This window comes from Amphiprion ocellaris, chromosome 5 (assembly GCF_022539595.1).
Source record: "Amphiprion ocellaris isolate individual 3 ecotype Okinawa chromosome 5, ASM2253959v1, whole genome shotgun sequence".
NCBI lineage: Eukaryota > Metazoa > Chordata > Actinopteri > Pomacentridae > Amphiprion > Amphiprion ocellaris.
This window is the reverse complement of record NC_072770.1, coordinates 16,226,798-16,249,822: the sequence shown is the minus strand read 5'-3', so window position 1 is coordinate 16,249,822 and position 23,025 is coordinate 16,226,798. Positions and strand designations below refer to the sequence as shown.

At 39.2% G+C, this 23,025-nt stretch overlaps 1 protein-coding gene across 1 annotated transcript; it reads right to left on the bottom strand.

The window, feature by feature from the left end:
- Nucleotides 1-2,356: 2,356 nt before the first annotated feature.
- On the bottom strand, nucleotides 2,357-10,013 carry mdfic2 (MyoD family inhibitor domain containing 2). The gene is made up of 4 exons (XM_035946553.2): nucleotides 9,875-10,013; nucleotides 9,665-9,752; nucleotides 6,234-6,440; nucleotides 2,357-4,730 (listed from the first exon to the last, which is right to left on the bottom strand). Exons 2-4 carry the CDS (start codon nucleotides 9,750-9,752, stop codon nucleotides 4,477-4,479), a joined length of 549 nt encoding a protein of 182 aa, XP_035802446.2. The 5' UTR covers nucleotides 9,875-10,013; the 3' UTR covers nucleotides 2,357-4,476.
- Between the last annotated feature and the right edge of the window lie 13,012 nt (nucleotides 10,014-23,025).

Sequence of the window (23,025 nt, the reverse complement as noted above, 5' to 3'; positions counted from 1 at the left end):
ATATAAACCTAATCTATGAATTACATCATAGATTGGATTAAGTGTATATGATGGTATCCTAAGGTAAAATATGCTTCTAGAAAAGAAAACTTACACAGTATTACCTTCTGTCAATGAGGAAAATGGTATGCAAATGTATTTAATTCTCTGCTCTTAAATAAAGAACCATGTGACTTCAGAAAATCAGTGCTTTTCACATTAAAGACCTTATTCAGGAAAATTGGCTTTTTTTGTGATGCACATGTTGGAAGACAAAGTGAATAATTAGATAAACTACATAATAAAGGTTGGACTCACTACAGCAGCATTTCTAAACTGAAGATCTGGAGTACAACAATCATAGTGCATCTACTGTACATACGACGTGAATTTGCACTCAGAGTCTCAGGACTGTACCAGTGCAGTGCCATTATAACAGAGTGTAACTGCAAAACAGGAGTGCACTATAATAGTGTCCTTGTTTGTAGAGTGAGTCTATGGGTTTTTATATGTAATGGCAGAAAACAAATGTTTGGTACAGTAATTGAACATAATCCAGTAACGGTGCGTTGTACGCCTCTGCACTCACACTGACCTCTCTGGGAAACAGATGATGCTCAAGAACAATGTTGTCCTGTGTACCGTTCTCTCACTGACATAGTGGCTTTGCTCCTGTGTCCATTTCCCATTATGTGACAAGGACATATTTCAGACTGAAGTGATCCAAACAGTGATCTACCACTTGAGAGAACTGTCTTTGAGAACAGAGGTCGAGGGGAGTGACAAGGACAAGTGTCCTACAAATGCCATATCCAACAGCTCCTGTGTTTCCAGTGGCACTTGAACCGAAATAGGCACGCTCAACAGGGGACAGGCTTGAAGATTTTTTTTTTTCCATACTTCAGAAAGACTATCGTGTTGAAGTTGGAGTGCTTGTTGGTGTGTCAGTGTGTGTATCAACAGAGCGGCGATGGAATTTGTGGTCCTCAAGGCTGTTGAATTGTTTGTGATGACACTGCTGCCTTGCTGCATAGTGATTTGGTACTGTACAATTCAAATTCAGAACACTGCATTACTCATACTGTTAAAGTAGTCACTCAGTCAGTATATACAGTAGATGGTGATTGTTACAAGCATATTATTTATTTTTTATAACAACCAATTAGGAGGTCATAGATTAAAAAAAACTTTCCATTCTTAAAGCTACAATATAAAATGATCTGACTGAACATTGATTTCTGAGTAGCTGGAAAGTAGGCAGTTAAACCAGTCTCAAAGCTCAAGTGCAATCACTTTCCTAAATTCATTTATCAGCCAGGCCATTCATGTCTGTATGCATAAGCATAACAGCAGACTACAGTAGTTGCATACTATACTGTATATTTAAAACTTTAGAGTAAGTATCTTTTCATTGATTATAAGATTTTTCTCTCTTAAAATTTTTAATTCATGAGCAGCAAATCACACTCTTGCTCTACATTAAATGCGCTCTTGTTTAACAGCTGAAGGCCCACTTGGTCTCATATGACTACTAGCTTATGGTGGCTAACATTAGCTTATGTTGAGTGTAAAGGCATTGTGTGATTAAGTGGGAAGTCACTTTTACAAAAGAATGAAGGTTGAACAAATGGCAAGCAGTCTATAATGAATTTGAATTCCTTTCAATGCAACCCCTAAAGCCTAATCCTACACCACAATATAGAATAGACATCCCATTAGTGTTGTCTTTTATGGAGGACTTAACCAATCACAGCTTTTCATTGTCCTATAAAGACATGACTTTAAGTTTAATTTCCTTTCCTTTAAAAAACACAGACTTTTCTAGAATGAGTTAATTCCAATTTTCTGTGTTCTTCAAAAAATATACTAGTACTAATGATGAAGCAAAACCTCAGACAGCCTCAGACAGCACCACTGTCTGAGGAGAGTGGACAACATCATGCATGATCAACACCACCCGGAGCATCACCTGTTCCACCTGTTGCCTTCAGGTAGAAGGTACAGGTCCATAAGAGCCCGAACCACAAGACTAGTCCACAGCCTGTATCCTCAGGCAGTGAGGCTGCTAAACTGTTACCCCCTCCTCTCTCTGCCCCATCCAGAGACACTCACCATACCCCACTGTTACAAGAGCTGTGAACTGGACTTTGCATTGTTGCATTAATCAAACATCACTCAAATAACTGTCTGTATGTTCCCTCTGTGTGCTGCAGTACCACTGTTACTGTTCATATTTATACATTTGCGCCTGTACTAAATAATTAAATTGCATGTTACTGTGTGTTAATTTTACACAGTGGGTGTATATGGGACTGGGAGAAGGGTCTTGTGCCATCTTTGCACTTTATGTCATTGCTATGCATTGTATGACATGCTCTGAACGAAATTTCATTGTTTTATTGACAATGATTGAATCGAATTTGTACATGTAAGCACAGTAAGTGTGGAGTATGCAAGTCTTATCTAACACACTTTCCATTAAATTCAGTGGGTATCTCCTCACGATCTGTCAGCTGTCTGTTGTGTGTGTATGTACAGAAAAAAAAAAAATAAATCCAGTGTTCATACAATGTTGTATGTCTGCAAATTCAGGACAAAGTAGCTTGGATCCATACAACGCTATCTTAGCACGTTCTGTGCTTGTTTTCATTTGTGCACAGGAGGGGGGAGCAGTTAGGGTGGCATCGGGAGCAAGAGGGACGGTCAATCTGGGATATGCTAACTATCTCAACATGCAATCTGGATTAATGTCAACAATGGTTTTCCAGAATTGCAGACATCACCTTTAAGTTCAACAATATTCTAGTTTGCAAATGTGGACATCTAGCAACTTTTCCTTCGAAATATTCTGTATCATGGCATTTAGCTCATTGATGAGACCTCTGCTGAAGCAGGACTGACACGTTCCGTGACTCTTCAGATTCACCGCTGTAGTGAAGTTACTGGTAAGGCAGTTGCATGGTTAAAAGCAGCCTTTCTCTTAGCTTTGCATCTGTGCTGTTAGATGAAAAATGCTTCCACACATTACTTCTCAGATGGTTTGGTAGAATGACATTATGTATTTCTTTAGTTTTATCTGCTGAAAATGCGCTGAACCATTGACCTCAAAAACTGAGATTCTCACTGACACTTGAATTTTGTGTACTGCTGCTCGCCAGCTACAGCACTGCTTGGTAATGTTTGCTGAAAGGGCAACATGGTAACAGATCAGAGTAACATTATACAGACATCAGTGGAATGCACTTATTGCTTTTCAGAATGGACAAAACGCATCTGCCAAATACATGCAATGTAATATATTCTTTAGATAAAACATACCATATTAAAAAATACACAGTGTCTCAACACTTTTTTGCTCATTTACTGTATGCATGAAATCAGTCCATCTTCATTGACAGACAGTTATTTGCTTTTTTGACAAATTCTGATAGCTCAAAACATCACTGGAAAGTCAACAAATCCTTTTGTTGTCTAGTATAATAACATGCCTATTATAACATAACATGAATTATGGCTGCCCTCCGTTTAGTTCTGCCTGATCCTGGCTCTGCTGTGCATGTTGGCTCACTGGCTGCTTTGAGACGTGAGCCGAGCAGCAGCGCCTGAGGATGTTTTACCTGTGCGGGGCTGCAGACACTAAGGGCTTCTATTTACACACGAGAAACAAGGTTGTCAAGCTTGGTGCACTCGCTGTGACTCCGACTGTAGAGGACAGTTAGATTTGCTCAAGAATCGAATCAGAAAGGCAAACACACTCCATCCAAAAGCTGGCAACTTAATATAAGCGTCTCTTTTCTCCCTGAACAGATCGACCTTACAGAAAACAAACCATGCATTAGATCAGAAAAAAACAAGTGCATTTGAATTTAAATGCTTACGTTCAACAGAAATGCTAAATATACATTCTTTGCTGTTTTTTTTTCATAAATATGATAAATTATTGTCTTGACTTGGCTGCCAGATTCTGCTTTTGTGCTGAATAAATAAAAGCCCAGTTATTTGTTTGTTACAGAAATACAAATATGCATCAGTGCATATAAACAGTGGCATCAGCATAGTTTAGCCTGTTAGCCACCTTGCTGTTGATAACTTTTTTTGTCATGTCACCGTCTGCTTGAGTGCATCAGTGTAGCCAGATAATGGATAAGTATGTCCTGTGCTGCACTACATCTAGACAAAAGAAGTTGAATAGAGTTAATAAAGTTGAAGCAGAGACTCCTAGAATATGAGACTTAATTTAATACTTAATTATAGAGCAGCCAAGAGTCTGTAACGATAAACTGTAATAATTAGGAAATACAAAAGTGGACAGCCTTCCTTTTGTGAAAAGGTCTTCTCATACATTCAGGCGACTTAAACATGCATACACAGATGGATAATGTATACTGGATTTGTATTATCACAAATGCTCCACATTGTAGCTTTCACTTATTTTTTTGCATTTATGTGTTGCAGCCCTCAGGAATTCACTGATTGGTGATTATTACGGGTCTTCTGCTAGTGATAGCATAACTCTGAAACCTCCATAGCCAGCTCCAGGCAATCACTTACATCCTGACAGGAACTGAACAGCCCACAGTCCAAGTCTAAGTAAGACTCATCGTCACTGGATTCAGCCTCCTCTGTGGTGACGACGTGTTTGTAGCTGGGGCAGCAGTGATTGGCGAGTCTCTCACAGGAGTCAGGCAGCAAGTGGATCATATCATAGAATCGGCAGAAGAGGCAGTTCAGGACAATTCCTGCACAGTCAACTGAGGGAGGCACAAAGAGTCAGACGATTAATTTACTCTACTCTTGTTTTTATCAATATTGGATTTTTATTTTTATAAGGGTTGTCACCCCTTCACACTCTTCCTAAGACCTCTTTGAAAAAATGTATGATGAATAGTGTTTTAAATCATATCTTGGGACATAGATCATCTCTGCTGCTATAAGAGCTGCTGGTCTTCACTTACATCTTACAACATTTTAAAAGCCCCCTTTCCTTCCTTTACACATGCATAATTTAAGAAATCATACCTCGCTCCTTCACAGAGAGACAAGCAAGAAAGCTGTTTGGAGACATAATCAATTACCAGAAGTCTCTCTTGTATACTTTGCCTGGAGCACTTCCAATGTGTGTTGTGGTTGCACTGAAACAATGCTATGTGTCTTCCCAGCAGCCTTTGCCAAATGGTTCCCCCATGGGTGCAATGAAGCGTGAGATCATCAAGTGACACTGACCATGAGCAGACAATTACTCACCAAAGCCATGTCGCAGGACTTATGACTTATGACTTGTGTTGCAAAGAATTTAGAGGTTGTGCCTCCTCAGACTGCACAGTCCTCTAAATCTGTTATTTTAGTATTTAGAAGGTTGATTCTGCATCTAGATTGTGATCGGCATGAAAACACATTCTGAGATCAGTGTTGCAGAGATATGGTGATTTAAATGGATTAAGTTTATTTAGGAACGCTTTTCATCAGCAGTTATTTTCTTTAAATATGGTAGCAACTGCCCAGTGCATTCAAAAGTTGTATCATTTTATTTACTCTACTTTCATTTGTATAACTATTCTTCGGGTCATGAAATGTGTAAAATAATGCAAAAACAAAAAAAAAGTTATGCATGCTAAGCTAACCTATCCTAGCTGCGCTTAGCATAAAGATTCCATACTTGCTAGCAGAAGACTGAGATCACTTTTGTCATCTCTTGGAAAGAAACTAATTATTTTATTCCCTACAATATTTCTTTAATTAAAATTGGTTACCATTACAAAATTACCATTTTATTTAATATTTCATTTAACGGAATGGCGTGAGCACATAAACACTGTGTGGCGTAATCACTTATGCTGCTGCATCTACAGTAGTGAGTCTACTTTGGTGGCCATTTTTTTTGCATTAATCTTTCTCTTTTTTGCTGTAGTTTCAGTTTCTAAATTATTCACACATTTTCATAATTGATTATATGAACTGTATTTAAGCATTCTCACAGCATGGTGAGGCATAAAGCTTGCAATTTGTCAAATTTTCTATTCTGTCTGTGGTCTGTGGCATTATTATTCTGCATATTAATCATCGTTTATTTCATCAGTACAAAAGCTGTGTTTGGATGAAAAGTTAATTTCATAGCAATTTTACTGAGGACTTTGCACAAGATTTTTTTTTTTCAATAATTTCAGTGTGTGTTTATCTAGATAGGTTTGGCAGCACATCAGACCAACAGTATGTGCAGTTAGGGGGCATTAGTCTGAAGTATTGGTGCCACTAACCTCCCATATTGCTCTGCTGAGAAGAAGACAAAGATGCTGCAGTGGGAGATCCTCTCAGGTACATTTTCAAAGAGAAAAGAGGTGACGAGGAGCTGTCACACTCTCTAGGACGCTTATTGTCTGTGGCTTTACTGGTTTCCCCGAGCTCAGTTTCTGCAGGGACACTGAGTCTCCAGTCACTGACTTGAGCCTCACTTTGGATTCTTTCTGTCCAAAAGACATGTTCAGAGTAGAAAGACACATCAGCAAGCAACAGAATTTTTTTGATTATGTTACAAGTAAGATTGGAGAGTATGTAAAGTTCAAAATTTCAGCATCTGTAAAAGCAGCGAGACCTGGAGGCGGACACACTGTGGAGCACTGGTTCAACTGATTTTCACATATTTTTGCATTAAACCTGCTAATAGTAGTTAGAGTGCAGAGCACATGGGTTAAACTGCCCTCAGCAGATGAGTCCGCAGTTCATCTCCCGGCCTGTCAGACCTTTGCCTCCATTCCTCTGCTGTCTTTCTCAACATTTTCTATCTATCTACACTACAATGCATGAATAAAGGCAAACATATCCCACAAAACAGTGGCTGACACACTATAACAGGACACAACTCAGTTTGGACCCAATTGGATACAACAGGATATATGACACAATGCGTTTTATAAAACTATTTGATTGTACTTATTATTCTATTTATATCCCAAAACAATAACTATACAATGCACTTAATTACAGCTTTTGAGTGAAAAAACACAATTATAGAAATATTTAAGTCTTAATAATATTATTGAGACTTAAATTTGTAAATTAAAGAAATTGTTTTTTAAAAATAATAATAGACTGTCTTCTAAAGAGTTTGATAAGAAGATTGACATCGCTCTGTCTGTACAGTGAATACAAAGTTATAACCAAGGAAACAAAAAATAACACCACTAAGACTCACTAGGCCTACTTATTGCTTGTCATCATTGTGAGTTTGCTAGCATGGCCAAGAAAGTTCATAAGTCTTTGAAAAATTACTGATTGACACTGTTTTACATGCTTGTTTTTGTACATATTAAAGAAAAAAGGTAACATTACATAACATAAACTAAGTTTTAATGGAGGCAGAGGGCTAATTTAGACACCTGTGATTAGCCTGTCTGTCCCATCTTTATGCTAAGCTAATTGCCTTTAACATACAAGAGCAGCATCTACTCATCAAACTCTCAAATTCATAAGTGCACTTTCCAAAATTTGTAGGAACTTGGGGGACAATTTTGGGCATCCCTAACCTTTGTGCATGTTCCAAATGCAGGAACCAATCCTGTAGAACCTCTTTCAATGTAGTTTTCAGAGCCACTAAGAAGTAACTGTAAAGTAAAAAGTAACCAACTCCAGGGTAGGTACCTCTGAGTGACGCTGAAAAACGGATTGTGAAGCTAATTGGTTAAATTTGGAGAAGACAAAACTTCTTGACAAAGACAAAAATTCGAAATGTTTCTGTCTTTCTGGATGTACTTGCCAAGTAGCAGTCTTCTCTCAAACATCACCATTTTCAACCTAAAATTCACCATATGCAAGGGCACTTCAAAAAGTTCTCGGACTCACCTGGGAACAAGGGGTTTAACTCCCATTTTGGGGCATAACTGTACACTATAAAACCTTATATTACGTCCACAAAAGCTCACATGTTTGAAGCAATCAAAGAAATAGGAGAGGAAAGCTTCGAGCTGGCGTACTTTTGCTCCAAGACAATGCTACCGTCGACACAGAAGCAGCCAAATGTGGTATTGCACTGTTGCCCCATGCACCTGACTCACTCAACCTGCACTGTCTCACTTCTATCTGTTCCCCAAATGAAAGGTCGTGCATGCTGTTGAGGAGTATTTGGAGGGTCAAGATGCGACCTTCCTCTATGAAGGGATAGAGAAGCTTAAACGTCGGTGGACCAAGTGCATTGAGGCTAAAGGAGACTATGTTGAAAAATAATGATGTTTTTAGTGAGGCCAAGAACTTCTTAAAGTACGCTTGCAGGCTAACACAATTAATCTCCATTGTTCTATGTTCCACATGCTATTAGAACTAGAATCATATCCAATAACTACTATTCACTGCTGTTTTGCTACTTAACTTCACAATCAATGCTCCCGGATCCTACACCACAATGGGAACAGAACTGGGTCCGTTCCTGTAAAGGCTTACGTGACTGAGTTCCTGCAATGTAAAGCAACCTAAAGTCAAATTATTCCTTTACAGTCTACCTCTGTCTGTTCGCCCTCGTATGTGTGCTCATAAGAACAATATCTAGTAGTGATAAAATGACCCAGTTGGTCAGCTATTTTCCATTTGACACTTTGAAACTGTATAAAATCAACCCAGTCTGCATGTGCTGAAGCTATTTCCAGAAAATTAGAGAAGACAATGGAGCTAGGCTATAAAATTTCCAGAATCAGGGAGTAGATCTGTTTGCTAACATCTGATTTAAATAGATATTAATGAATTATTGTGCTGGCTGCAGACAGTTTATTTTTTCACCACCTTTTGGGAATGAAATATTCACCACTCCTTTCTCTGTTTTATTTAACATTTCATTCCTGATGATTTATTCATCTTTGAGTCGAGTAAACTGTGTTTGTCTTACCTAAATTCTTGAAAGAGAGATACAAATGGACATTGCTCAGGGCTGTATTGGCCATTTTTTAAGATTTTATTAGCTTTTTTTGAAAAAAGAAAACGTGATATAACAAAGTTCAAAACAGTGTCTCATGTTATCACCTTTTGTCAGCTGGCAAAATGCTTTCATGTGTCATGTCTGGATGACTGAATAAAAGTGAAGAAGACAGGCACTGGTATTTGAAGTACAGCAAGTTAAAACGAACTTCAAAATCAGCGTATGTATGTTTGAGCTGAGAAGCAGCGTGTTGCTCCTGGGTTATCTAATGAATTAAGTAAGAAGTGCAGCTGCTCCGTGCCCATGACCATTAACTGATAGAGAAATAAGGCCTGCAGGCATACTATGCATTTTTCAGGTTTTGTTCCAGTGTTTCAACAAACCACGCTCACTCATTAGCCACCACAGTTACTCTGAGCGGCGGCTCTGAAGATAATCTTACTTCATGTTTAAAATCAAAATGAAAACTCAGATTTACCTCACAACAGAACCATCAAACAGAAAACATCTGCACAATCTAAAGAATGTATTCAAGACAGTAGCTGACAAAATGCACTTGTTTTAGTACAGCAAAGTGTGATTTGTTGTGGAAATTGTTCTGAAACTGTGCAATTTATTTTATACTTTATCAAGTCAAATATCTACCACAAGACAGACTCATGCAGAAGCAAAAACAGGAAGCATGACACCGACTACTTGACATTATAATAACAGAGATTTACAAGAAACATAATGACTCAGTAGTGAATCTCAGTTTTGTTTTTTGTTTTTTTTGCATCAACTTACCTCCTTTCACCCATGTGGAGCTCTCCTCAGTGGTGTTTACTCTCCCTTTGTCTTTTACATCAGCTCTCAGAGTCGTTTCATCTGCCATCTGGTCCATTGCATCACAAATAAAAAATGCACTTAGTATGACAAACCTGATTATCTCAAGCCAGAAATATGTGGCTGCACACAACTGAGGCCAACATGACTTAATGTCTAACACAGTGTTACCACAGCTCGCCGTCTTCATGCACTCGTAGGCTCTCGGGGTTTGGGTTCTCACACAGCGAGCTGCAACATCGTCTTCTCCTCGTCCTGCCTGTGGAGGCAGCTGTTTACCTCGGCAAGGCAGAGAGCATCCAGGAGAAATTATCCTCTAGATTGCACAGGGTCCATTTGGCCTGCTGCCTACTGTACTGTAAGCCTCTCCAATGTTCCAGTGACGTTGGCAAAAACACTGGAGATCTGCTCCTATCAAAACATCACTGGGACAAAGTCAGCAACATTTTATTAGTTTGACTTATCTCCCTCTATGAAGTAATAATGAAGCCAAAGGCAAATCCAGAGAATCACATAATGAAAGGAAATGTCACATTAAAAACTATAATTCCCTGTTCTAATGCATTATTAAGCAATCAGGACACACTATAAAGAGATTTTGTAATGTTAAAGTAATAATACAGAAGATCGGAAACATCCTAACGCGTCAAATCAGTGCTTTTCATGCACAGAATATGAAGTCAAGACAAGACATCTCAGTCACTCCTTCGAGACTGTGAACATATGCATGAGGCAGCAAGTGCCATTTTGTTTGTTGGGGCAAAACACGCAGTGAAACATGGATAGGGAGCTGCATTCAAATTTCTCCGAATACGAGCCAACCAATTTACTCTAATTAGGCTCAACACTGGAGTTGCATTTTAATAGACGCCCCGCTGTGTTTGCATATGTTTAGAGAACAAGAGTCATGCTAATTGAAAAATTAAGATGTGAGAGTATTTGTCTAGTGAGCTCCCACTATGCTGCACTCAGTGTATATATAACTCCTGAAGAGAGTTTCTAGTGCTTTGTTTCTTCCTCCACCTCTTCTCTTTTCTTTGTGTTCTGATGATGATACAATGTGATGAAGGAGGGACTGATCAATATTGTGCTCCAGTGTTCTTCAAAAGGTCTACAATGACGATGTGACAACGCCATATTCCCGCTCTCCGGTCCTCTTGTTTCTTCCTGACACAGCAGGTTTTGTTTCGCTGGACAGCGTCAATCACGCCGTCAGAGAGGTTCAGCGGGTTACGTGGTTAATTTGGCTTCCATGGAAATGTGCTCTCTGTGAAATGAAGTCACGGCGGCCAGACACCCCGCCCCATTAGAGCTTTCTCTAACGCAGAGCAAAGTGACAGTCTGAGATCAAGTTCAGGTACAAATTACACTATGTCTAAGTGACAGCTCTCTGACCCCGTCCACTGCACTTAAGGTCCACTCCATTATTTACAGTTGTAAACAAGTTCTCACACACGTCCAGCCCTGCTTCTCATTGTAGTGTTGGTCTTACTGTGTTTATGTGTTGCAGTCCATTACTGTGGCTTTACTCCCTCAGTTTCTACTAAATTTACATTTTGGGAAACTTGCTTGTCAAGAGGGACGATTTCATATAACAAACAATGTTGAGCTGAATCTCAGAAAATGGAATTAAATACTACACTTCCCAGAATGCACCAGCAGCAGCAAAGAGGTGCTTGACACCTGATCAGTGATCACTGATTTAGAGCACCTGGGAAGGACTGGGGGAAGCTCAGTCAGTCAGCCAAACAATCTTCAGAAGAGAAAGACATGAGGAAAGAACAAAGAAGATCCAAGTCCACTCATGGATTCAGTTCAAAGACACCAATGGTTGGTGAAATGCTTATTTGCTTTCTTGGTGGTTTGAAATGTTTCTTGATAGGGCCAAGTTTATGTTAACTGCTCACTGTGTGATTGGTTAATGAAAGCCTGCAGCATTTACTCCATTTTTATGTCAAACGAGTTTGAAGTAAGATGTTTCATTTTGAGTTTAAGTAAAGTAAAATATAGAAAATATATATGTTCTGTTAAATGTTAAAACTTTACTAAAATGTTGGTTATTCTTTATTTGCTATAAAAAGGTTTAAGTGATCGATTCATTTAAATGGTTAAGTGGGTAATATGTCAACTTTTTGGTTCTGTGTTTTGAGGTGTGAACTTTGTTTCTCTGTCTTTAAAGGTTTACAACCTGTTGAAATATCATGACCAACCAACTAAAAGGAAAATAAAAGTTTGAGTTGGAAATTTGAATTGAGTTGTCCTCGCATCCTTTGGCGGGAAAGAGAGGTGGACTTGACAAACAATAACAATTTGATCATAATCACACAATGTCTGAGAACTCCATTAGCCATCTAATTAGCATGTGATTCTGCACGTGCTATGAAAGTGAAAAGGTAAGTAAGAATAAAAAGCAGGATGGCTACAAATTTTGATCAAACCATTTTTTAGTAAAGAAACAGCAAAAAAGGACTTATTTTAGCTTAAAACTAATTTAACACACCTACATTAGAAAGATTTGCATATCAGTCCATTCAAAAAAGACTGTCAACAGCACCAAAAATGTCTATTTCCTATTAGCTACTTGGTTATCACAATCCTCTGGGGGACAATAAACTTAGCTACAAAAACTAGAATTTGTGCCTCACAACTTCATGCCTCTGTCAACCCATCAAATTACAGTTTTTACAGTTTGCGTTGTGACTACATATGTACAATAGATGCAGCGAAGACTAGACGGTGTTGAATGAAAATTTTTGACAAAGTAGAAATCATCACTAAGTTGGCCTGTGTGACTTCAGTGAATATTTCTAGTGAGAAACATGTTGTTTTCACTTCAAGACTACAGATGCGGATGCGTCACACACACCTTCAACCTGGCAGCACAATAAATCTATACAGTAACCACAGTTTCAAATAGACAACCTGGATTAATGTCACCACTCCAATATCTGACCAAATGTGAAATATGTCACAATCTTTCCGTTGTTTCTGAGTTATGATGTTGAATAATGGCCAGAAAGTGTCTTTGATGAACAATTTTGTCTTAATTAGCAGATAAAACGTGGTTTGTGAGGTCCCGATAACCTTGAGTTTTGACTGGGGATAGGCCTGGCTGATAATCCTCACCTATATTTGGTGTTTTTTTTTTTTTGACTATCGGTATTTTCATCGACCGATTACTGATAAATTAAATTCTCTACTTCAGCTCTGATGCAGCCTCCTCTCTCTGCCTGTCGCCACTCTGTGGTCTCAGAAATGTCTCTGAAGCAGAGACTGCAAAAACTGAACAAGAAACACAAACCGTTGCCACAAACCAGGAAATTAGCTGCTCTCACAGTGCTAACTGGCAGCAGGTAAGTCAGAGGAAGTAAAGTGCATTTCTTACTCAACACTATCTTTTGCCTCTGAAGTTTTCCCTCCTTCAGTTTAAAGAACTGAAAGGTTCTGAGAGGTGTTTCATTTTTAAATGTCTCTTAGATATTTAAGCTGTAGGATGTCTAAGCCCTTCCAAACAAGCAACACACTGTGAATAATCCACAGTGTTTATGGCTTTGCACTTAAATCCATATGACAGAAAGTCAGGCTGATATTTTTAAGGTTTGTTGGGAGCTCTGTTGGAACCATCGCTGGTGCCTTGATGGTGCAGCTGTTTTACTTTCAGACGGCTCACTTTAAGACACCTCATGTTGTCCTTGCTGGAATCAAATAGTCTGTCGGCTGGAAAAGCTGACTTTTTCTGAAGAAACCATCGATCCATAGTCAATTCAAAACTAGATGTAGCTGCTTGGTTCAGCACGACTCATAAAATCCAACCAGAACCATTCTAAAATATGTTATTTCATATTTTTTCCACAACCGTCTAATGCTGCCCAGCTTCAGAACGGCTGCTTTAGATAATGCTGGCTGCCTGATCACTGACTGACTGGTGCTTAGATTAAATCTTACATCAAATGCAGCATCCAGTCATAATTTAGTCATGCACTAGTCTTAGTGAAAGTATTTTTCCTCTATTTTTTAGACTGACCTTGGAAGGAACACTTAAAGTTTCCTCCATGCATGTGTGTGGCCCTGGCAGGTGTTTCATGGAACTGAATGGAAATACAGTTTTTTTTTTCTCTCTTTTTTTCTGGTTTTAGTAAAATGTCTTAGTTTGTTGAACATGCTGTCGGTGCAGAGGTCCCCTTTGCCCCTTAATGAGTTCCATGGAGAGTAAGTGTCATCGTTGGCTCTGCTGATGAGAGCAGACTCCCATGTCACCTTGAGGCCGGCTAACACAAAGGGAAGACGACACTTGATGTCATATTCACTCTCTCATTTTAAAAATGGGTAATTCTAGTGTGCTGGGAATACTTCTATAGGCAGATGTCACAGTCCTTATAAAGATAAAAGATAGAAATATAAAATGTGACAGGTGAAAAACAAACAGTAGAAGATGGTTCATGTTAGGTGATGATACAATGTGGGCTTTTGAGCAAATGAATAAATATATAGAAGGTGTATACATGACACTCTAGACGGCAAGAAAAATCTTAAATGCATCAGAGAGTAAATATTAATCACCCAAGTGTGTAGATATTTGACATTTTTTTAATCACACTGCAGTATTTAAGAGTTAACAAAGCCAGATCTGGTTTTAGATGACCACCTTTCTAATTTGATTTGTGAATTTCCATCTGTTTTCACATCAATTTCCTGTAAAACCTCTGTGTTAAAGATATGGGAATACTTGTCTCCAATGTTTTTTTTTTCCTACATAATTAGGTGATAATCCTAAAAAATCACCTCTGAGAAGCTGAGCCATGCTTGAGAAAGGATGAAATCCGAAATCTAGGAATCCCGTTCTGACAGATCAGTTGCTAAGCTATCGGTGAGACACGTTTTCGCGGCGTCTTCAAGACTGCTCTGCTGTTATTCACATTCCTCATTAAGCACCACAGAATTTTACTATGAAGCAGCTTGTTCTGATCCACTGAAAGTCTTGTACCTTAAGGCAGAGCTCACCTTGTGTTCTCTGGGGAGTGTTTTCCGCTCAGCCCATTAAGAGCACAATAATTCATTTTCAAGATCGTTTTGCTCTAATTGAACACGTCTGTTGTATCAAATTCTTTTCTACATCTTTAAGGACACCTGCCTACCTTTATGACAGTGGAGCTGGGGGGATGGTGGGGATCCTGCTGCTTGTCACAGAAGGAAGAAATCACAGTTTCCAAATTAAGATTTCAGATAAATGACCTTACAAAGTAAAGGAAATCAAAGAAGTATGGGAACGGGGTAAATTGGATTCTTTGGCGTCTAACAGTATATGACTTAAACCAACTGGGGATTCTCTGCACAGTGGAGGAAGTGAGCATTTCCTAAGGCAACAATCCCACCTGGGACCTCCTGATGATCCATGGGGTGTTCGTGAAAAGCCTTGAAGTTATTCAACCCACTAAAAGGCTAAATAGATTTTTTTTCTATTAACATTTAGGCTGTATTGCTCTGATTTCAGAGCTTCCATACTGGTTTCAGGCGATCTTTGTCATTTTACTCAGCCAATATTCTGTATTTAATTTGCATAGCTTAATGTCTGAGCTGTCATCATGCTGGATATCAACAATGATTCTAACAATGGTAAACTTGCAGTTTGCCCAATCTAATGTATTTTTACAAATAATAAAAATAACAATACGGTTCTAAAACTATCAAAATTTTGATTTAGGTGTGTAAATGAACTTAAAATATTCAGTTATATGTCATTTGATTGTTCTGCCATTTAAAGGGAAGCAGAACAACTTGTACAAACGTAATCTCAGAATAAAGTTTTTATGATGTGTGCTTCCAAACCACTGCATGACACATCCAACAAACACAAATCAACACTGACATTAAATTGGATTTGTGCTTTCGGACATTTATCAACTTCTTCTTTTAGTTATTTTAATGTCTTAGAGGAAATAATCAACTGTTACTGCTATTTAGGCTACAGTGCCATTTATTCGCATTTTTGTCTTTTTTTTTTTACAATCTGCAATCAGCGTCTGCTGCATAAAAAGAGGTTAATCAGAGCAGTGAGACAGGCTTTAAAATCAAAACAATGAGTTTGAAGATGCTAAAGCTATCCTGCAGAGTAGGGTGATAGGTGAATGTTGGTGTCTAATGTAGGAATTAGGAACACATCTGTGAAGAAAATTATTACTTTCATAAGCCATCCTAAATGTACGTGAGATGCACAATGATATTGGCACTATCATCAACCAGTGAAGACTTTAAAATTAAACATTGGCATCAGCCCAACACAAACTTGCAGAAAACACCTATCAGACTAAAAGTTTGCAGTTTTGCTTGAAAATGTTATTTTGTTTTATATGTAAGTTGATGGAGATTTCTTCTTTTCCAGTGAATGTGGATGTTTAAAAGCATGTGGGTGTTCTCATGCCTGAATCTGCCAGTGGGCCTTCACTATAAGAGGAGTGATATAATAAAATTTTAAATACCACTATAGGAGAAACTTGATGCTCTTTGCAATTAGGCAGTAAAAACTGCATACATATATCGGCATCTGCATCTACAATTGGCCAAAATCAGTTGGAAAATATTAGATACTGGCAAAAATCCAATATCGTGTATCCATAATAGATACGCTGTCAAGTAAAGAACACTTGCGGCGTAAGAACAATATGTGGCATAAGTAATGATAAGCCTGAGCTTTACGTATGTGCTGAAATCGTGCAAAGTGCTACATATGTATAAAATGAACCGTCTTTGCAGACTTACACAGGCATCATGAGGAATACCCATTATTATGGACCAATTTGCTCCTTCAGATAATCAATGTTGGCACCGACTCAAGCCCTGCTCCACGGGCTAAATGCTTGAATTGATCATTGATGCTTTCTCACCAATAAGCAGTTTAAAATGACTAATTGGGTGGGGCTAAGAGAAGCCCGGTCATTTGCTATTAGTGTAATGATGATATGACATCAGACGTTTTCTGTAACGCATTGTCTTGTTGTTATTGGGCAAGACAGATTATGATTGGGTTTGGTCAGTACACGTTATGAGATGCTCCTTAAGTAGCGTTCATAAAGCAAAGCTCCTTGCTGTGTCACAGTGATAATAAGGGAAGTGATTCATATATACTTTAGGAGTCAAGGGGTGCGCCGTGTTAGACCTGTATTTTCTTTTATTTGTCCTTGCTGTTGGGGATCATGGATCTTGTGTTTCCTTTGTCCTCGCATACATCAGACAGAGAGCTCTGTCTGGCAAGTCATTGATATGCCAGCTCTGTTTTTACACATTGTCATTTTATCTTTCTCATTACTGTCATTACTACAGACTCAGATACATCTCATTACAAGGGTAATTGGGACAAACATAAAATCCATGCCCCCTCCCTTTAAGTTGGATATCTTTCAAATGCTCAAAGTAGATAACCACCGTGTTAGGTCCACAACAGCTGTTAATATTTCATGATAATGTAGCTTTATTCCCACTGATATCTTTCTGACTTTGTGTTTCTTTTGATGGCATATTAAAAATGGAAAATTAATACGAGTTCAAATGGGTCTATTTTATCTGCATATTGTCTCCAGAAACCTGGAAGTGCACCTGTACAGCCAAACTGCAACCACAGTATAATGTGTATGCATGTGAACACTTTTTAGCCTGAGCACACACACTCGCACACTCACATACACTCCTGGAACATCCGAGCACGCACACATACATGCTTTTATGTTGAGTTGGCTCCAACTTCTGATGTCTTTTTATTTTTAGCCGGTCCTCTTTTCTGTTGGAGCCCCATGAAGTCTTTTCCATCTACAACTTAGTTCCTCAGCCAAATATTGACTTTGGGATCTGATTATTAAGCAATTTCCGCAAAACTTCAAATTACTATCTGAACAATTATTTTAAAGACGTTACAAGACCCAGTAGACCCCCAAGGTCTTGAAACTGATTATGCAAAAAGATAATTGCTATGAAGATTTAAAAAGAATGAAATTGGTTTGACAAACCTATAAGTTGTTAACTACTGCTCAGTGCAAAAGAATACATTTGCTGACAAGGCCACAAAGAGCCCGAGCAGAGGAGGCTTTTCCCGTGTGCTCAGGTGGGCGGGAGGTATCGCTCTCTTTATTATCACAGCTAATGGCGTTCCAGATCTGTCCTCAATTATACAGGATGAGATGAACTATTAATTAATAATTCTTCTGATAGATAAATTGTGCCGTGTTCAGCAGATGTGCACTTCTTAGAGATGAGACGAGACGTAGATGGAGGCTATTGACCAACAGTGGCCCCGTTTTTGTGCCTGTCCTTATGGATGTGCGAGTTTTATCTCAGCCTGACGTGTTGTTATGTTCCCGTCCCGCTTTAACTGCCCACGTACCGTCAGCAGCCGTCCGTGTTTTCCTGATTTACTGTGTGTAAAGCCAATGTTGCATAATTTGTGTTTTAAGAAAAGATATTAATCCTTCTTCACTTTGTGCAAAATGGTTATTTTTTTCCCCTCCCAGGTTAAATGTACACTGCCTGAAAAATGACACATCCTCAAAGTACTTTTGAGCAAAGGCTGAGTTGTATAATTTTCCCATAAGCTGGGAGCGTTTAAGTGTAGAAAGGAGGAATTATATGGCTATGAATGGCTTCCTTAATAGTGATATCACTTCCTAGAACAAAAGAAGGTGGCTCCGCAATGAGCTGGGGAGTGCGGATGCCGGCTCGATTGGCCATTTCCGTGGCTTCCATTAAGGTCATGCACTGCACCACCGTGCCGGAGAGTGCATGAGTGACAACACGGCCAAGACGAATGGAGCACTCTCCCCACAAACCTCGTTAAGACTGAAATCACCGAAAAAATAATAGTTATTAAATTAATTGCAGTCATAATCTCGTAAAATATGTGTCAAAAAATTATATGCGGTTCGATTAACACATAACATGGGTGTCAAATCTGTAATAAAACCCTGATCAATAAAACAATAACCGTGTTGTTAAAAGCAGTCATTGAAAGGTGTTGCTGGCAGTGGGCTCCAGGGGTGAGCAACCCTTTTAATATAAACGGATTTCATCTTTCCACCGTGTCACCTAAATCACCTCAATGTTTGTGTATACAATTAAAATAAGATAATAAATTGCAGCAATGGATGGATTACGAACGCTCCCTTCGACCCCATAGATCAGGCTTTGTCACCAGCCCAGAAAATGCATGTCTAACAATCTGTTGATTACAGTGTGGTGTGAGCAGAGGCCCCGGCGAGGGAGGGCGATGACTGTTGCAGGATACATTATTTTAACATATTGTTATGTTTAAATCGATAAGTTTTAAACGAGCGCTAACGACTACTATTAATTAAACTTTGAGAATCTTTTATTAGAGAAGTTACCACTTGTGTGCTTGATTTAATGAATGGTTTATTATTTCATTTTGTTGGCCCTGACCGTTACGCCCAAACGATTGGTCCTTTATCTTGAAATGAAACGAGGCAAGGCATAGTTTATTTGCAGTGCAGAAATGATAACGCGTCAGTTGAAGGGCATATTTGTTTTAAAGCCTTTGGAGGAATAACTGTGACTAGTTCTTGATACAATTTGCCTGCCTCTCCACCATATTGAAATCATCCCCCCCATCCCCCCCCTCTTTTTTTCTGCCTATTTGGCCCTTGAGATATTATTATTTTTTTTATCAGTGTGTTTATATGAAATCATTTGAGTGGGGATGTCAATTTAAAATGAAATTGTCTGTGCAAGGGAATCATTCAGATTGGAAATTAATGGCATTGCAATTAAAACTTGGGAGTTAGAGTATTTGGTAACAATTATGATAATGACTGTAGCTGGAGGTGTGAATTTCACGAGGGGAGGGGGGCAATGTTAATACGAGCGCCGTGCTGGAAAGCTAGCAGTAGCGGCCTCTTCTTCCCAGAGTGAATTTTGTTCATACCAGTTTCTTCTGATAGAGCAATGCCACTGAGAAAATATCTGAGCTTCTCCTCTGCAGAATGTGTGTTATTCCATTACTGAACACAGATAAACTGCCTTTTGTGATATTGCTGCAGGAAGCTCTTTGCTCTCAAGCCGCCGCTGACGGAACGTGTCCTACATTGTGCTGCAGTAATAGAGTGGTTTATCAGCTCATGTTGAGAGTAGCTATAGGCTAAGTATGGTTGAGAGTCACAATTACCAACAGACACAACATGCTGTTTGTCTGCTCATGATTAATGCGCCCCCCCCCCCCCCCCCCCCCCCCCAACACACACATACAGCTATCAGCCAAATTGGATGATCAGAGGGGGAATTCTCCCACTCTCTGGGGTTTTCGCTGTGGTTTGTAGATTTTGCCTTCAGGTTTGAAATTCACTCAAACTGCTGAAGTCCTTTATCCAGGGTTTTTTTTTTTTTTTTTTCAATTGAGCATTAAGCAGGGGTCCAGATGGGGGTGAAGCAGACGCCTTTTTTTAGCTGTGAAACAGTGTTTACTCTGCAACTATGTTTACAGCGTGTCAGCTAGGATAAACCATATATACCTGTCTAAGGAAATCACTACAGGCCTACATGTGATCTGAGCTCTTTGTGTGTGGTGAGAGGATGATAATTTACCTTCAGCGAAGCAACTGATAGCCTATTTACTGGCCAAAAAGTTATTTTTTACCTTTATCACTACTTTTGGGAAACATACTTACTGTCTTTTTTGCAGAGTTCTATGAGAAGACCACTCACATGTCGTTGTGCTACAGCACTTGGTTAGCTTCAGGCCAATTTATGCTTTCTGGGCCTGCATGTTTGCAAGGGTCTGGGTGACATACAATTTGAGAAATTCATGATCCACCCAAGTCTGTGTGGGTCTTAAATATCATTTCTCATTAAAGAGCTATAATTGACGCTGCTGGACTTTGGAGGTGCTTTACATTTGTACATGCTTCCCATCAATGATGCTAAAACACAGTGGGAAGTTGTACATTTTTCTAAAACCCCGTACTGTATGCCGCACAATCTACTACCATCGGCTATGTCCTGAAAAAAGTCTAAAGTCACAGTCTTTCAGAATCAATCAATGGCAGCCTCGTGTGTTTTTCTCTGTTCAATAGAGAGGAAAATGTGACAATGTGTTTGCATGACTGTACCTGTTAAAGTATGAACAATACAAGTTGCATGCAGCAACCATGAAGTGGACTTTAGCTCAGCATAATCAGTGAAAACTTGAAAGTGAGGAGAAAAAAAATATTCATATACCAGCATGTCTCAACATAGTTTGTTTATTTAACAGGAGAAAAAAATCTTTCACAAGTCTTTGGTTTCTCCTCACATAATTGCCATAAATAGGACTGCTGTTTATTTACCCCAACAGTAGAAAATTTATTGGTTTCAAAATAAAAATATTCTTTTCTAATGATCTGCAATTGTCATGTCATATCACTCGCAAAACAAGAGCAACAAAGTCCAGCTCAGGAGGATGATGAGGTGAAGGAGACGTAAGCCAAAGGACTTTCACACAGGAGACTGTGGTTTGACCCTTTGATTTCGTGGCTTTGTCTCTCACTCTTAATTTTAGGTTTCTTTTGCTGTTTTATGTCACTGTTTCCTTTTGTTTATGGCACAAAAAGTTACATTTAGGCAAGAAAATTGCTTGGCTAGGTTTAGGAAAAGATCTTGATTTGGGTTAAAATTCACCAGTGCAAAGGCTAAACACAAAGTTCTAGATGTTTTGTTACATTGCTGTGATGTCCAGTCCTGCACAAGGAACAGTTCCTTGAGAAAAAGACGCATCTTACAATTTTACTGCCTTTTTTGTAACAATAACAGATTTTTTGCACTGTGGACTAATGTACTTACGACACATTTTTCTGAAATGAAAATAGTGCAGCACATGACCTCCACAAAAAAGATAATTGCTCTTTTTTTCACTCAAACTTGTGTGTGGATGAAACAAACTAAATATACCTCATTAATTATTGAGCTTAAATGAGATTTATAGCCAGATGTTGTTACCTTCAGATCTAACCATATTAGCTTTTTGTGTCCATGCAACGTTAACCAGAATGCTGAATTATTCCTTTAATGACCAGAACCTTTCGCTATGATAGTCGAATGTCATTCCAGTGGGCATGCAGCTGAATGCTCTTCCAGACTCAGAGCAGACCATTAAATTGACTCCTACACTCATCTCACATTTCAATAGCTTTCAAACAAAAGCCGATCACTCAACATGCACGTCTCCCACTGAAAACGGCAATATGTGGTTTAAGTGCAAAGGCCAACATTTCATACTTGAGGTTACTTTGCAAGATTTTATGGATAGGCCTGCCACATAGTATTTAGATCTAACCCTTTCATGGCTCAAACAAATCATAATGTAATATGCTTTTTTGACAGAGCCCCAAAAATGTATTTTAAATTACATACTATCCACCAGAAGGAGCGCTCTTTGGGTTATTTTTTCTTCAGCAGGATGCAGAACGTTGAGCCCCGGAGCCAGAGCTGAGAATGAGAATTACCCATCAACTCCTGAGCAGATTCAGTGGTCAATAATTGAATGAGTGAATCCCATTGTCCAATTACCCGCATTATCTGTGGATACTCCTCTCATTAAAAGGCTAGGGAGGAAGGAGAATAATTAAAAAGATTTGCAGCATGGGCATTTAATGATGACGCTGCTTTTGCCTGATATACTCTCCAGGACCAGTGAGATCATGTGGGATTGAAGGCAGAGGAGCAGCCCCCACCTCCAACCCCTCCACCCTCCCTGCAGCGCCAGCTGGCTCCGCTCTGACAGCGTGGGCTTCAGCCACAGCTCTGCAGGGACCAGCTCACACTGCGGCCTTGGAGGGCTCCCTCAGAAACCATGTAGGCTTAGCGTCATTTGCAACTTTTCAAAATTCTCCCTCTAAATGTAAATACACACTGAATGTTAAAAACTTAGGTGCATTAAAAAAAAAAAAGTCGCAGAGCCAAAGTGCAGTGTAAACACTTGTAGTAGAGTGCTAAATTGCTGTTTGGCTGCTGGTGCTGCTGGCAGTTGCAGACACATACCTGTGGTAGGAATGCCTTCGTCAGGTAGAAATTCTTTGCACCATTAAGCTCGTGAGTGCTTCAAGAAATACAACCCACCCCTCCACCTCCTCCATCTCCTCTTCCATGAAGCACGGCTTTAATTAGTGCAATCTCAATGAATAACACCAGTGCAATTTGTGCGGATCTTTTGCCGCAGGGGCCTGCTTAGTTCAAGATGTTTTTTACCTCATTCCCAAAGAGCGCATCACATGGTCAAGTGCGCTCTTGCGTGGTGTGTCTGCAGGGCCCCGGTTTTACTGTAAACATGCTCCAAGTGTTGCTCAGGAAAC

Excerpts from the sequence above, each read along its gene's own strand:
- mdfic2 (XM_035946553.2), bottom strand. The coding sequence starts at position 9,752 with ATGGCAGATGAAACGACTCTGAGAGCTGATGTAAAAGACAAAGGGAGA. Across the intron at positions 6,441-9,664 it reads CTCCACATGGGTGAAAGGAG|AAAGAATCCAAAGTGAGGCT; the intron begins GTAAGTTGATGC and ends TCTTTTGGACAG. Across the intron at positions 4,731-6,233 it reads TCAGCAGAGCAATATGGGAG|TTGACTGTGCAGGAATTGTC; the intron begins GTTAGTGGCACC and ends TGCCTCCCTCAG.